The sequence below is a fragment of the Gouania willdenowi genome, chromosome 9, assembly GCF_900634775.1.
Source record: "Gouania willdenowi chromosome 9, fGouWil2.1, whole genome shotgun sequence".
In the NCBI taxonomy this organism is placed as follows: domain Eukaryota; kingdom Metazoa; phylum Chordata; class Actinopteri; order Blenniiformes; family Gobiesocidae; genus Gouania; species Gouania willdenowi.
Window position 1 is genome coordinate 19,211,594 of NC_041052.1, and position 13,513 is coordinate 19,225,106.

Genomic DNA, 13,513 nt, shown 5'->3' on the forward strand with positions numbered 1-13,513 from the left:
CCATCCATCCATCCTCGGATGGATGGATGCCTTTGTGATTATTTGTTAGTTAGCTGGTTAGTTTTAAACTGGCAGCTGGTTACGTCTATTATGTCTTGTGCTTTTGGTGGGTGGGATTCTCTTGACATTGCATGCAGGGCCAACCCAAGATTTTTGGGGCCCTATGGCACTTTTATTTTGGGGGCCCCTTACGCTCAATTACTTTTAATGAATGCTTTATCATTCACACATGATTATCATTCACCTACACTAATTCTCTCCCATCCATTATCAATGACATGATAGTCTTTGTTTGAGACGTGGTCTTGTATTAATATGCACCTTAAGATTAAAAGTGGCAGTCAATACACTTATGATCAAGTGTCTTTTATCTTGTATTTGCTCTTGGTTTGCAAACTGGAAATTTCAAAAGTCCAGACAGTCAAAAATAACAAATCAACAGAACGTACTACACTCAGCTCCGTCATGAGCACGTTGCACGGTACATGGGTGGCTATTGGCTTTCAAACTAGTCTTAGGAGTCTTGTCCCCTTCTCTCACAAAGCTCAAGGCTGCGTCTGAATAGTCCCTCCTATCTACTTTCCTATCCACTGTCCTTTAACCCCCGGAAGTGTTTAAGTGGTGGCCATGATAAAAGAGCGTCCCAATATTCTGAGAAAAGAAGGAGCGGCCGTGGGATTATTACGTCACCTAAGTGGAAGAGCATCTGATCGTCAAAACAAACGCAATCACCTTTTCCTAACTCCTCTCCTGACACCTTTCCTTAACTTCGTGACGTCATCCACGGGGTTAAAGAAAAGGGGCCAGCCTGTTATTGACTAATTTTTCTTTTATGTTTATTTTGTGGTTTGGATCCTGTTACTGTATCAATACAACTATTGTTTGTTTTTCACACGACATGCAGGTACTAAATTAAAATGCCTCGCTCTGCATCCAAGTCTCGAGCTGACAAGCAGGAAGGAAGGTCCTCGGTCCAGCTGAGCACACCTTCAGCACTGGACCAAGAGGTGGAAGACAACTTCCCTGGGAGCTTAACTCAAAATGAGTTGACTGATGAGAAGGAGACGGTAGTGGCTGAGATCATGGATGATCTGGTGGCCAAGGTCATGGACGGCTGTTTACAAGTTTACATTGAGACACAGGTGAACATAATTTTATTGTGGTGAAGATTTATGACCATTGAGCAATTAACTTAAACATCATTGTTGTGTCTTTTGCTTTAAAGTCAGCCCCATTCTTTGTGCTCTGGGCCAAAAGCTACATCACAGAGGTATTAGAGCGCCAGTTCATATGCCTTGATGAATCAGAAGAACTAGATGAAACAACAAGAACAGAAGACGCTGAGCCCATGCCAGTAGCATTAGATGCTTGGGCTCAAGGATGTGTGCCGGTTCTAAAAGCGACGCATCAACACGATCCTCCTGCCTTACACCAGGTTCTTCTGAGTTTTATTCATAAAGCACAAATATTCAAATGTATTTACTATAATACTGACTATCATCTTCCAACAGGAAACAATCGTCGACAGTGTTCCAGCTAAAAAAAATCCAAAGGTCAATCTGCCATCTGATATTTTGGCACAAAAGATCATCTTACCAATGCAAGATGAAAAAGAAAGAAGTCCCAAGAAGCCTGCCACTGATAATCATTTTCAAAGCAAAAGATCCTTTTCCCCAACGAAAAAAGAGAGAAAGAATAAGCAGATTATTATCTCACCTAAGGAAGTTCCAGATAAATTACCGCCACCTTTGTCCGGCTCAACAAAAGACACAGCTGAGGTAGAAAATAAAAGTATGACAAGTTCTGCTTTGAGCCTCATGAGCAGACCATCACAAAGCCACAAAGAAACCCTAACCGTGCCAAAGCTTCATGCTTCCAGCTTGCCGCGACACTTAATTTTTCCTCAGTATGAAATAGTGGAAACCTGCAATGCAAAAACCAGTGAAAAGATGCAAGGTAGACACTCCAAGAAAACATAAGAATATAACCAGCAGCAAGCTGGTGGGATGGTAGCTTGAAGAGAGACGTTTTACAGAAGAAAACACAAGAAGACGTCAATCCAAACAGAAACCTACTGTTTCCCATCATACAAAAAGCTGAGCAGGATTAATGTTTTCACCTCAAGGTTGGCACAAACATTTAATTTAAGGGTGTTCCTCCCTTGGATTGCCAGAGATTGGATGGTTAACTCTTACCAACCTGATCAGAATGATACCAAGTAACACATCTATGCTTTTATTTTCAATTAGACAACTGCCAGTATCTGTTGATCCCCAGGTTTAGTTACTCTTTCAGCTGAAGCAATGACAACAGCCATTAAAATTGTATTCCAATAACAAAGCCATTGTTGATTGTCTGTCTTACAAAAATACTAAAATAACTGTATTCCAATTTGTCTAATAAACCGTATTCCTGAAACCATTTCTGCCTGATTATTTGTACAAAATTCTGTCTGCTAAATATATTAAATGGTAAATAAACTTGATTTATATAGAGCTTTATCCCAATGAGGTAGTTTCAAAGCACTTTACAATATCAGCTCATTCACACACCACTGGGGCAACCAGTCAACCATTGGGAGCAACTTAGGGTTCAGTGTCTTGGTCAAGGACACTGCGACACATAGTCAGGTACACCTGGAATCAAACACCCAACCTCTCAATCAGAAGACAACCTTTCTGCCACCTGAACCATGCTTAAAGAAGAAAAAGCAAATAAAGAGGCACTGTAAAGTTAAATTGATGGTTAACTTTAAATTGGTGAACTCAACAAAAACCCACATAGCTTGGCTGGCCTTTCACAATAAGAGTTCCAAACATGTAATCTACTGTAACTTAAAACTTAAAAAGCAACTCATCTCAATAACAATTAAAAAAAATAAAAAAATAACAATGAGTATTTAAGAGCTATTTAAGTTAAAAACAGGATAAATGGGGGTTAAAGGTGATTTTAACGTTTCATGTTAAATTTCTGAATGGTTTAGGAATACTCTACACAACTATTGGATTAAATGCTGTATGTACACCCAATAAACTGAAAACTACTATACAACATGTAGCTAATTTCATTTCATATTATTTTGATCATAATTGCTAGTATAAAGGTTTTTTAGGTTTTATATATATATATATATATATATATATATATATATATATATATATATATGTATATATATATGTATATATGTATGTATATAGTATATATATATATGTATATATATGTATATATATATATGTATATATATGTATATATATATATATATATATATATATATATATATATATATATGTATATATATATGTATATGTGTTTTATGTTTCTCTTTTAATTTTTGACTATCATTTTATCCATATAGCACTCACAGGGTGTTAGGTTGGAAGTACACCCTGGACGTGGTGCCAGTCCATCAGGCTCCAATTGTTTCATTTAGCTTATTATAAGTACATTGTATAGGCACAGTGCTACCATATATTTTTAATATTGTTAATACTGGTGGAAGCTGAATAAATTCCTGCTAGTTTATTTGATTTCACTCATTTCCATGATTGTTAGCACGTCCTAAACCTTTTTTTTTTTTAGTGCATATTCCAATGTTTACGCCGCTTTCTGATGACGTTGTGGCGTCCACCAATCGGGTGTGAGACTATGGTGCAACCTACCCTCTTTGCTTGACAGATCCGCCCATAAGGACCTTAAACCAATCATTTTAAGTCTTTCCTATCCTAAGCCAATTAGAGAAATGTTTTGCCTGACAGCAAGTTTATCCAGCCCTTGGCACATGTGGAGAGTGAGGACTTTACGAATAAAACGCTGAGTGGAATAAACCTTTGGAATCATCGGATTTATTCGTATATTTAAAGACGTTTCATCATGAAACAGAAGAAGCCTGCTGAAGAGGTATGAATGGTGGCGGATTTTGTCGCTGTTTTTTTTTTTTTTTAAAATTTTTTTACTAGTTATTAAAACTGCTCTTGTGTTTGCATTGGCTTATTACTGTTAACACTTTTGATGCTGCATCTTATATAAAAATCCAAATTCCAAATGTCCTTTTCTAAACACTGTGTATTAATTAACTATCTACTAGATAACGCAAATAGTTCAGTTTATCTGATAGTTTGAACTCATGAATTGGTGTTCGGCTTCAACTGGTGATTGTGTTAACTGGTGACTTCCTTCTGACTCATTTGCTGGATTCTCGTGTAACAGCTTATTGCACAAAATGTTTAGTTATAAGCCTTTCGAATAGACAGCAAGGTACATTAGTGAGTAGCTATCAGTAGCAACCAATATCATTACTAACCACATGCACCAGCAGATGGTCACTGGGTATAAGCTTTACCAGTTAAACTGCAACAAGATTCATGCAGAATGGATTTCCACCCACAGCTATGTTTGTAAAATTACTCCTGTAATGTCTGTAAAGAGACTGAGATTGGCCTTTTTTTAAATTTATTTATCTATTTATTTACAGATGAGTCCTTCAGCATCATCTGATGAGGAGGACCATAATGAAGCTCCCACTGAAGCAAAGAGGAGTAAAAAAGGGGACGCTGCAGTGGACGACAGCAATGTGCTCTACCATCCAGTGAAGCTGTCCCGAAGTGACCTCTACAGACCTCCTACAGCTGAGGAGCTGAACCAGCTGAAAGAGGCTGAGAGCCTATTTCACTGCAATCTGCTGAAGATGCAGGTGAGATGGTCCACATCTGGCCCCGATCCAATAACAGCAAATGAAACGAGAGTAATGCGGTGATGATCATATTGTTGTTGTTTTGTACCAATACCAGATGGAGGAGCTGCTGAAAGAGGTGGCCCTCAGCGAGCGAAGGAAGAAGCTCATTGATAGTTTTGTTCAGAGGGTCACTAAGTTGCTTGAGGCTGTCCCAGAGACAGCAGAAGTGGAGGTATGTATTAACATGTTAAAGATTCCCATTCATTGAGACTCGCCTTGATTTATTCCAATATTTTAAAAATTCTTACAAAGCCATACACAAGTACATAACATTTTGATGTCCCTTTACAACTTTTCCACTTCCATATAGCAGCTTTGCGTATCAGCTGATACCAATATTGATTTGATACGATATCAGCACGAATCATACATACTTTTATTACCTATTTTGGAGTGTGGAATGTTGGAAAAGGCTTGATCAAGTGATGTTACTCAAACCGAGAACAATAGTGTGAACCACAGTCACCTATGGATTGAAGTGCTGGAGCCGAAATTTTTTTTATCGGAAAGCTTATATTGGTGATTTTAGATGCAGTCCGATAAAATCCGATATTCGTTTTCTGGCTGATATCGGACCGATATCCGATATCAATATCGGATCGAGACACCTCTATTAGGGATGCACCGAAATGAAAACTGAAAATGAGAAAACCGAAATAAATTATGCAAATGATTAGTCCTCATTGCATTTATGGCTCTGAATGTGTGCTTACTGCACTAAAATTAAAACATTGCATTTGTCCTTTGAAGAATAAATCAATTAAAAATACAAAAATATTCATTTCACACTGACATTCCAACAATTCACAATATAAAATAAGTTGTTAAACTTGACCTACTCAAGCATTAAATAATAATCTACTGGCCTGTTACTGACTGAGCTGCTGAAAGAGTCAAGTTAAATATGTTTTCATTAAAACACAAAGTGCTTTGAAGTATTTATTTATTATCCAAGCATGATCGTGGGGACGCACTCAGTGTGTGCTTTGATTGCGGCATGGATCATATTTTGTGCGCGCCGGTTTAATTTGAATCCCATCCAAGTAATGATCTTTATAACGCGGACCAAGTACAGTCGTGATAAAGTCCACAGGATCTCTGAGAAATGTGCGCTGACAGACTCTGAAATCAGATGCTATCGTTACGCAGCGTCATGCTGCCGTGTGGTCCGTGTTGACAGAGGGCTACACCTAACTACAGTGTGTAAATGATGCAGAAACATAAATCACACTTACGTTCCCCGTCATCTCTGTTCAGAAGGTGCTTTAGTGCTCAGATGTGTTGAAATACATCCGCTCCATTAGTTGGCAGACAACTTGGCGCATTTCTAGACAAGCGTGCATGCTGTTTATTCGCGTCATCACAACATCCTGTTTCAGTCGGCTTTTTTTGGTGAGAAAAGTATTTCGGCCGCAAACCGAAAATGCACTTTTGAGCCAGAGTTTCAGTGCGTCACTAATTAAGTCTCTTAATCATAATATTTCATTAGTGGTTGGTTATATTAAGCTGTGAATTGATTGTTGATGTGGTAGAAGCAGGAAACTTGCAGGTGCTTGCAGGGTTCTCACCTGCGCTATTGAGCGTAGGGCCCCCCGACGATGTAATTTTGCTCCCCTACAGAGTGATGTCACCCCCTACGTTCAGTTTTCAGCAATATAGGCGTGATTTTCTGTTTTTTTTTCCTTTTTCAATCGGTACCATTGAAATAATTGTTGCACACTTGGACATAGAGGGACTTCCAGGCGCACACGGGTTGTTTAAACTCTCATTTTTTAATCTGTATAACCGAGAAACGCGTACATCAGCCACATCATCTATTTAACGCTGCTCGGATGCCCCCGTCTTTAGCTGAGGACCCCGAGGACCCCAGCCGCCACTTAGCTGCCGCCTGTTTGATAACTGTACTTACTGTCCAATATAAACAGTGAGCTTCAACCAGGACATAGCGTGTAGCAGCATATGAAGCTGCCCATCATGTTTTAAAGTAAGGCTGGAACAAAGATTAAAAAACCTTACTTCCACTAAATTTGGTCCTCGTGAGAACCCTGGCTTGGATTTGATAGTTTGAAACTAGAAAAGTTATAGCGTTTGACCAGGTCACTCTCAAAGCAAATCCACACATGCAGTTTTTATGTTGTTGTTTTGGACAATTTGCGAACCAGCAAATGTGTTGTAGTCGTTTGGTGAATGCAACTGTTTAAATTCACCCTTTGTCTCTCTTCAGATAAGTGACCTGTCCTGGCTGTCTGGTTCAGCTAAGGTCCCCTTTCTTCTTCTACCCCAAGTAACGAAGGGTAAATTCCACATGGCCCCTCCTTCCTCTGTTGACCCTATTGGAAGCTACCCACTAGGAACTTGTATTAAACCACACGTTGTGGTAGACCTGGCTGTCACCATTCCTGCTGTGAGTCATTTGTCCCACTTTTCCCGTCTCTAACAAACATTTAGACACTATCATGCCATATGTAAAGCTTAATTTGTCCTCCATCTTGTTGTTGTCATGTTTAGAATGTCCTACATCCCAAAGATGTTGTGAACCAGAGGTATCCTAGGAAAAGGGCGTTGTACTTGGCAGGCCTAGCCCAGTATCTTGCATCCTTTTCTGATTTGGGACCAATGCGTTATTCCTGTCTCCATGGAAACAGACTCCGACCTGTTCTTCTGCTGATCCCCCCAGGTGAGGTGGTCTTTGATCTGTTTATGTTTCCAGTGCGTTTTGCCATGGTATGTGGCTGAGTATTAGATTTGTTGTGTTTTGTGATTTTTCTAATCTTCAGGAAAGGACTCCAGGTCCAGTTTCACTGTCCGTCTGCATGCGTGTCCGCCCCCCGGGTTCTTCAAGCCAAGTCGTTTCCATCCTCTGAGGAATAACATCCGGACAGAGTGGTACACTGGACTGCAGACATCCAACTCTGGTCAGACATACATTTGATCCCATTTTAATTGAAAACTCATTGAAAAACAATTTCCTTCAACAATTGTGTTCTGTTTTCTTTGTCTTTTTTTTTTTTCTTCCAGAGGGCATCGAACCCCCGACCCCTCACTACAATAGCTCCATTCTGGGGGATTTACTGCCCAAAGCTCACCTCCAGTTTCTGTCTGCTGTGAGCTCCCAGTGTCCAGCGTTTGCCGACGGCGTCGCTCTCCTTAAAGTTTGGCTGCGTCAGAGAGAGCTCCACCAGGTTGGAGGCTTTTAATGAAGTGCCTTCATCCAGGGTTGGGATCAATTATAATTGTAATTGTGTAATTAAAAATGAATTACAATTGTGGCATAATTAAGATAATTGTCATCTTCAAAATCTTTTGCTGTTGCAATCATAATTCAATTGTAATTGAGTTTAAATAATTGACTTTGTATTTGTAATTGCCATGAAAATTCAATGAAAATTGTAAAATTATAATTTAAAGCTAAATTGGGGAACTATGTTATATTTCTATGTACAGTTCTACACCTACTGTACAGTATGTAGTTAACAATTCCTAAAATATGTTTCATATCAAGCTTTCCCACATTTTAATGTTTAAAAAAAAAAAGGGGTATACTGACCCAAAAAACACTCAGACGCCCACACCAAAAATATTAAAACTTGTATTTTTATTGATTAAAAAGCTTAAGAAGGTAATCAATAGATAGGAAAGATTGTAGATGATAGATAAATGTTATTAGTGTATTTTACAGCTGATTTAGGACACGTTATCATAAGAGATGCTAACACAAGAGGAATGTTAACTTTTATTAGGTTATTTAATAAAGTAAAATTTTAACTTTAGTAATTGAGAACATATTTGTAATTGACTTTCAGGGGGGAAATGATCATTTAATTGTAATTGGAAAAAAATGTCGGTCGCTGTAATTGAATTGTAATTGACATTGAGAGTCCACCTCTGACGGTTTCATTCCTTCATATTTTAAAGGGTGCAGGTTGTTTCAATGGTTTTCTGGCCTCAATGCTGTTGGCGTACCTGCTGATCACTCACAGAATTAGTAACACCATGACAGCCTATCAGCTGCTGCGTAACAGCTTGAACTTTCTAGGTAAGAATGTGAACTCCAGCACACGTCAATGGATGTGTAGTTTATATGTTTATTAGATTACTACTTAAGCAAATATAATATTTTGTATTTAATCTGAATTTCAGCTTCAACTGACCTGACCGTAAATGGAGTCAGTGTAGCCAAAGATCCTGATTCCTCTGCTGTAAGTTATCTAACTAATTAATAATAAAAAAACTGTTAATTTTGATTCTTCTTGCATTAACTTTCTATTCGTTCCCTCTCACCTGCAGCCCTCTCTGGCTGAATTTCACAGTGCTTTCCAGGTTGTGTTTGTTGACCCTTCAGGTCACCTCAACATGTGTGCAGACATGACCGCTTGTACTTACAAACAGGTAAAGGGATGGAAACTTTGGGAAATATTGTTTTCCAATGAGATTCAGAAACTGAAGTTACTGTGTTTTTTTTAATTTCCAGTTACAGCATGAAGCTTCAGTGTCCATGCAGTTCTGGGATGATCCTACAGTGGATGGATTCTACAGTCTCCTCATGACCCCCAAACCCATGATCAGAACAAGTGATCATGTATTCCAGTATGTCAGACTTCATGCTGATTTTTATGGTTCTCATCTTTTCTAGAGCATCTCTAAATGTTAGTAAATAGGGAAAGAATTCATTTACAGTACGTGATCAATTGCGATTTATTTATTTTTCATCTTGACTGATAGGTGCAAAACCCCAGTTTATAAACCGCATTTACAACTTTTAAGTTGATTTTTAACATCAATATTTTTTTGGTAAGTTAACAGGTCAAATATTTCTTTAAAAGTAAGGCTGAATGATTAATTGCATTTGCGATATTATCGCAATATCATAAAATGCGATTTTCTAATCGCAAAGGCTGCATTTTTTTTTTTTTTTTATCTGGTTCTGTCTTGTACTGTCCTGTTAAGTTCAGAGAGTGTTTAAGAAGTGCAGTTTACATGTTTCATGAAACGTGAAGTTATATATGTTAAAGAGGTAAAGCCACAGATTTGTTTGCTATATTGTTGTAATCTGTGCTTTAAAATTTACATTTTATATTTATTTAAAGTTTAAATAAATCTGAAATTGTTTATTATGAAAAAGATTGATTTATTGCTTGTTTATTGAAAAATACATGACAGGAGGCCCTTGAAAAAATAATCGCATATTAAATCACAATCGCAATTTTCCAAAATCGTTCAGCTCCAGGGTATTGATGAAATTTTTATTGACGTGAAAGTGGGGACTTTTTAACATTAAAAAAAAAACCCCTTAGCATAACACTCATGAAATACATTTAAATATTTTAGTTAGTCTCTGCTGTGCCAAATGGCCTGTGGCCCAGTAGTTGGGGTCACTGCTTTAGATCAGGGGTCTCAATTCTAACTCCTTTTGCTAGTTTGGGGGGTTCATAATTCATACACATCAGTTTGAATACAATAATTCCTGACTAGAAAAATCCAAGCATGTATTTAAATGAACAAAAATGGGCCCTTGTTTACAATTTAGAAAAGTAAAATACTACTTAGGTGTAACAGATATCAGTAGACTGTTCTGCTGAAATCCCAAACTTCACTACATGAAGTTTTATCAACATCGTATGTTTGTCCTGAAACTTTTAGTCCATGCAAACTCATGCTATTGGTTCGATTGATCTGGACCTTCAATGATTTTGTATGAACACATTTCTCACAAGAGGCTGTAGCTGTGTATTCATAGACAAACGTTATTTTAATACATTTCTGAGAACTGTTCCCTGGCTTTATGCTTTCCACTTTTTTCTGCTTTCTCTTCCTAACCCAGGTTATGTGAGCTGGTGAAGCTCCAATCCAGCTGTAAAAAACTGAACCTCCTCAGTGAGCTGATGGACCACAGTGGAGATTATATCCACACCACTCTCCCTTTAATCCTGTCATTGCTCCAACAAGGGCTGGGCCAAAGGATTCAGCTGCTCACTCACTCACTCTGTCCTGATCCTGAGGTGGGTCCATGTTTTTATATTAACTTTACTTATGTTTGACCCACCAAGCACAGCATTAGAAATGGAAATCAGTCATTTCTTTTTTACACTTAAGACTGAAAGTAACTCAAATTTAAAAAATGCTAAATTTTTGTCTGTTAGCCAGGTACTCTATGTAATTTCACCAGATTTTTGTGGAGTATTCAAAACTATACATTTTTGGAAAATCTATTGTATAAGCAATAGGGATGTAACGATTAATCATAAGGCAGTTAAAAATTGATTCATAGGTATTACGATTCACATCGATATTGTGAAAATTGAATCGCAGTACTTTTTTTTTTAACCAGCAGAGGGCATTAGAAGTGTTGGTGCCGGGCGGAATCTGCTAATACTTTCTTTCTGGCCGCCTTCTACTTTAAACATGTTCATAAATGATTCCTTACCCTTTTAGCACCAAAAAATATCTGTAATATTACGTGAATATCTGTAAAAGTCACATTTTTCTATTAGTTCTGTCTGCTAGCATAGCATCTCTTCTTCACTGCAAGATATCTGCATGCCAACTGACCACTGGGTTACCAGCGCCCTCTGCTGGTCCAAACAAATATTTGACCTAATTACAGTGAAATGACTTTTTTTTTTTTTTAAAGTCCATTTGTTAAGGCACAAATTACATTTTCAGTTGCACTTTTAAAAAGGAAAATAACTATTATGCAGGTTTTTATTGTTTACTATAGAACCAAAATTTAAATTAATAGGCTTCTTCATTTGTATTATTCCTTTATTTCTTTCTTTTGACAATGAAAAATAAAAGGAAAACAGTATAGTTTTTTTCCCCCAAAAAAATAAAGGAATATTTTTCAGTCATCATTTTTCTACAGTCCCATTTGTAAAATAAATCGTGAGAGAATCGTATCGTGAATCGAATCGTATCGGGAGTTGTGAATTGTTACATCCCTAATAAGCAATCAGAAAAACAATGTTTCCATTTGTCCTGATACCTATGTGGCCCCCATCTTAGATTTCACATAATGGACGGCCATAAAAGCAATATTTTGGCTTCTAAATAACCTAGAGCTTTTATTTTGAGAGCTAAAGTACCATTTTTAGGGCCAAGGAATCCAATGATATCAACATAAATAAGCTAGATCCAACCACAAAATTGTCATACTGGAATTTTCCGCGTTATTGAAGGTTTACAAGTGATCCGACATGATTGTTCTCTGAAGTTAGTGTCCAGAAATCTTTGTGAAACCATCAAATGTAAGGTAGAATTAAATGAAAGTCGAGGCTATGTTTGAACCTCAATGTAGTTGCTATCATGCAAATTGGCCTTTTCTTCCATTATGTCCAAAACACATAAGGACCATTGGATTCCTTGGCCCTGAAAATGGTAGATTAGCTGTCAAAATAAAAGCTCCAGGTTTTTTAGAAGCTGAGATATTGACGACACTGTTTTTCACGACAGCCATTTTGGAAATGGAAACATTGCTTTTCTGGTAGCTTATAATTTAAGGTTTCCAAAAATGTATAGTTTTTATACTCTCTACAACAATCCAATAGAAGTTAACATCTAAACATAATGAACCTGACTATATGTGCCAGTGAGAAATGTTGTTGTACCGATACTTTTGTTTTCACAGTGGTCTGTAAGCAACGAACCCCCAAAGTATAAAACACAGCCTCCCATATCATTTGGTCTGCTTTTAAGACCAGAGCTGGCAACATCTGTCCTAGAACGAGGCCCTCCTGCAGACAGCCCCAAGGTGAGCGCACTATGTTCTCCTTTTTTTAACATTCTATCAGTTCATTAACTCAGTGAAGGGAAACATAATTAAATGCAACGAGAATTACTCAGATTTATTATTGTTAAACTTTACTCTGCACCCATGCACTAATCATTTGGGAAAACAAGACTTTCCACCTTGAATAAACATCACATTTCCTCTTAAAAAGATCATTTCAGTGTACCTTCTACAGAATAAATTGTGCCGTGTCTTAGTCCACAACCATTTCACTTAAGAGCATTATTTTCCTCCTCGCTCAGTGGTTTTATCGTCTCTTACGACAGTAGTGTTTGTTTCTGTCAGGCGGCTGAGTTCCGTCAGCTGTGGGGCTCTCGCTCTGAGCTGCGTCGCTTCCAGGACGGAGCCATCACTGAAGCAGTGCTATGGGAAGGAGAAAGCATGTGCCAGAAGAGGCTGATTCCCAAACAGATCATCACACACGTGCTAAAGCTGTATGTATTGCAGTAACACTATGCAGGCTACACAATTAATGACTGATGTTTAAAGTACAGCAGGTAGGGTGTATGTATGAGAAAATATGAAATTATTAATGGGTTAAATGTTCTTATTTTTGTTGTGTGTGTGTGTATATATATATACACACACTTAATGTGCTTATCATGGTGCGATATCTGAAACCCGGGTTGATTGCGTAATTGATTACAATTATCATATTGTAATTTAAAAAAACTGCTGCTATCATAATCATATTTGAGTTTACATAATTCACTTTGTAATTGTAATTGCCATGAAAATTAATTATAATTCAATGCAAAACAGGGGAACCATGTTAACAGTTCTATGTACAGTTCGACATATGTAGTTAATGATTAAAATGATTCATATCAAACTTTCCCACATTTTACCATTAAAAAAATAAATAAATAAATTGAAATAGGGGAGCATACTGATTAGGGCTGGGCGATATATCGAGATTCAAGATATATCGAGTTTTCTAATTTGGCGATGGCGAAAATTACAATATAGTCCATATCGATATACTGTATATATAT

General features: G+C 37.5%; 1 protein-coding gene across 3 annotated transcripts in view; it reads left to right on the forward strand.

Moving 5' to 3' along the window:
- Positions 1–13,513, forward strand: part of nol6 (nucleolar protein 6 (RNA-associated)) — a 32,918-nt gene that overhangs the window by 730 nt on the left and 18,675 nt on the right. For 2 of the 3 annotated variants that reach the window (XM_028456695.1, XM_028456696.1), the window contains exons 2-18: positions 905–1,142; positions 1,226–1,435; positions 1,512–2,125; positions 3,580–3,897; positions 4,472–4,690; positions 4,788–4,904; positions 6,957–7,136; positions 7,241–7,409; positions 7,510–7,647; positions 7,751–7,914; positions 8,648–8,768; positions 8,873–8,931; positions 9,020–9,121; positions 9,204–9,319; positions 10,554–10,731; positions 12,357–12,479; positions 12,804–12,952. In XM_028456695.1, the coding sequence (XP_028312496.1) occupies positions 3,871–3,897; positions 4,472–4,690; positions 4,788–4,904; positions 6,957–7,136; positions 7,241–7,409; positions 7,510–7,647; positions 7,751–7,914; positions 8,648–8,768; positions 8,873–8,931; positions 9,020–9,121; positions 9,204–9,319; positions 10,554–10,731; positions 12,357–12,479; positions 12,804–12,952 (1,862 nt within the window). In that variant the 5' untranslated portion in view covers positions 905–1,142; positions 1,226–1,435; positions 1,512–2,125; positions 3,580–3,870. Of the gene's footprint in view, positions 1–461; positions 482–904; positions 1,143–1,225; positions 1,436–1,511; positions 2,126–3,579; positions 3,898–4,471; positions 4,691–4,787; positions 4,905–6,956; positions 7,137–7,240; positions 7,410–7,509; positions 7,648–7,750; positions 7,915–8,647; positions 8,769–8,872; positions 8,932–9,019; positions 9,122–9,203; positions 9,320–10,553; positions 10,732–12,356; positions 12,480–12,803; positions 12,953–13,513 lie in introns of those variants that run through there. The other variant, XM_028456697.1, reaches the window with a different exon arrangement.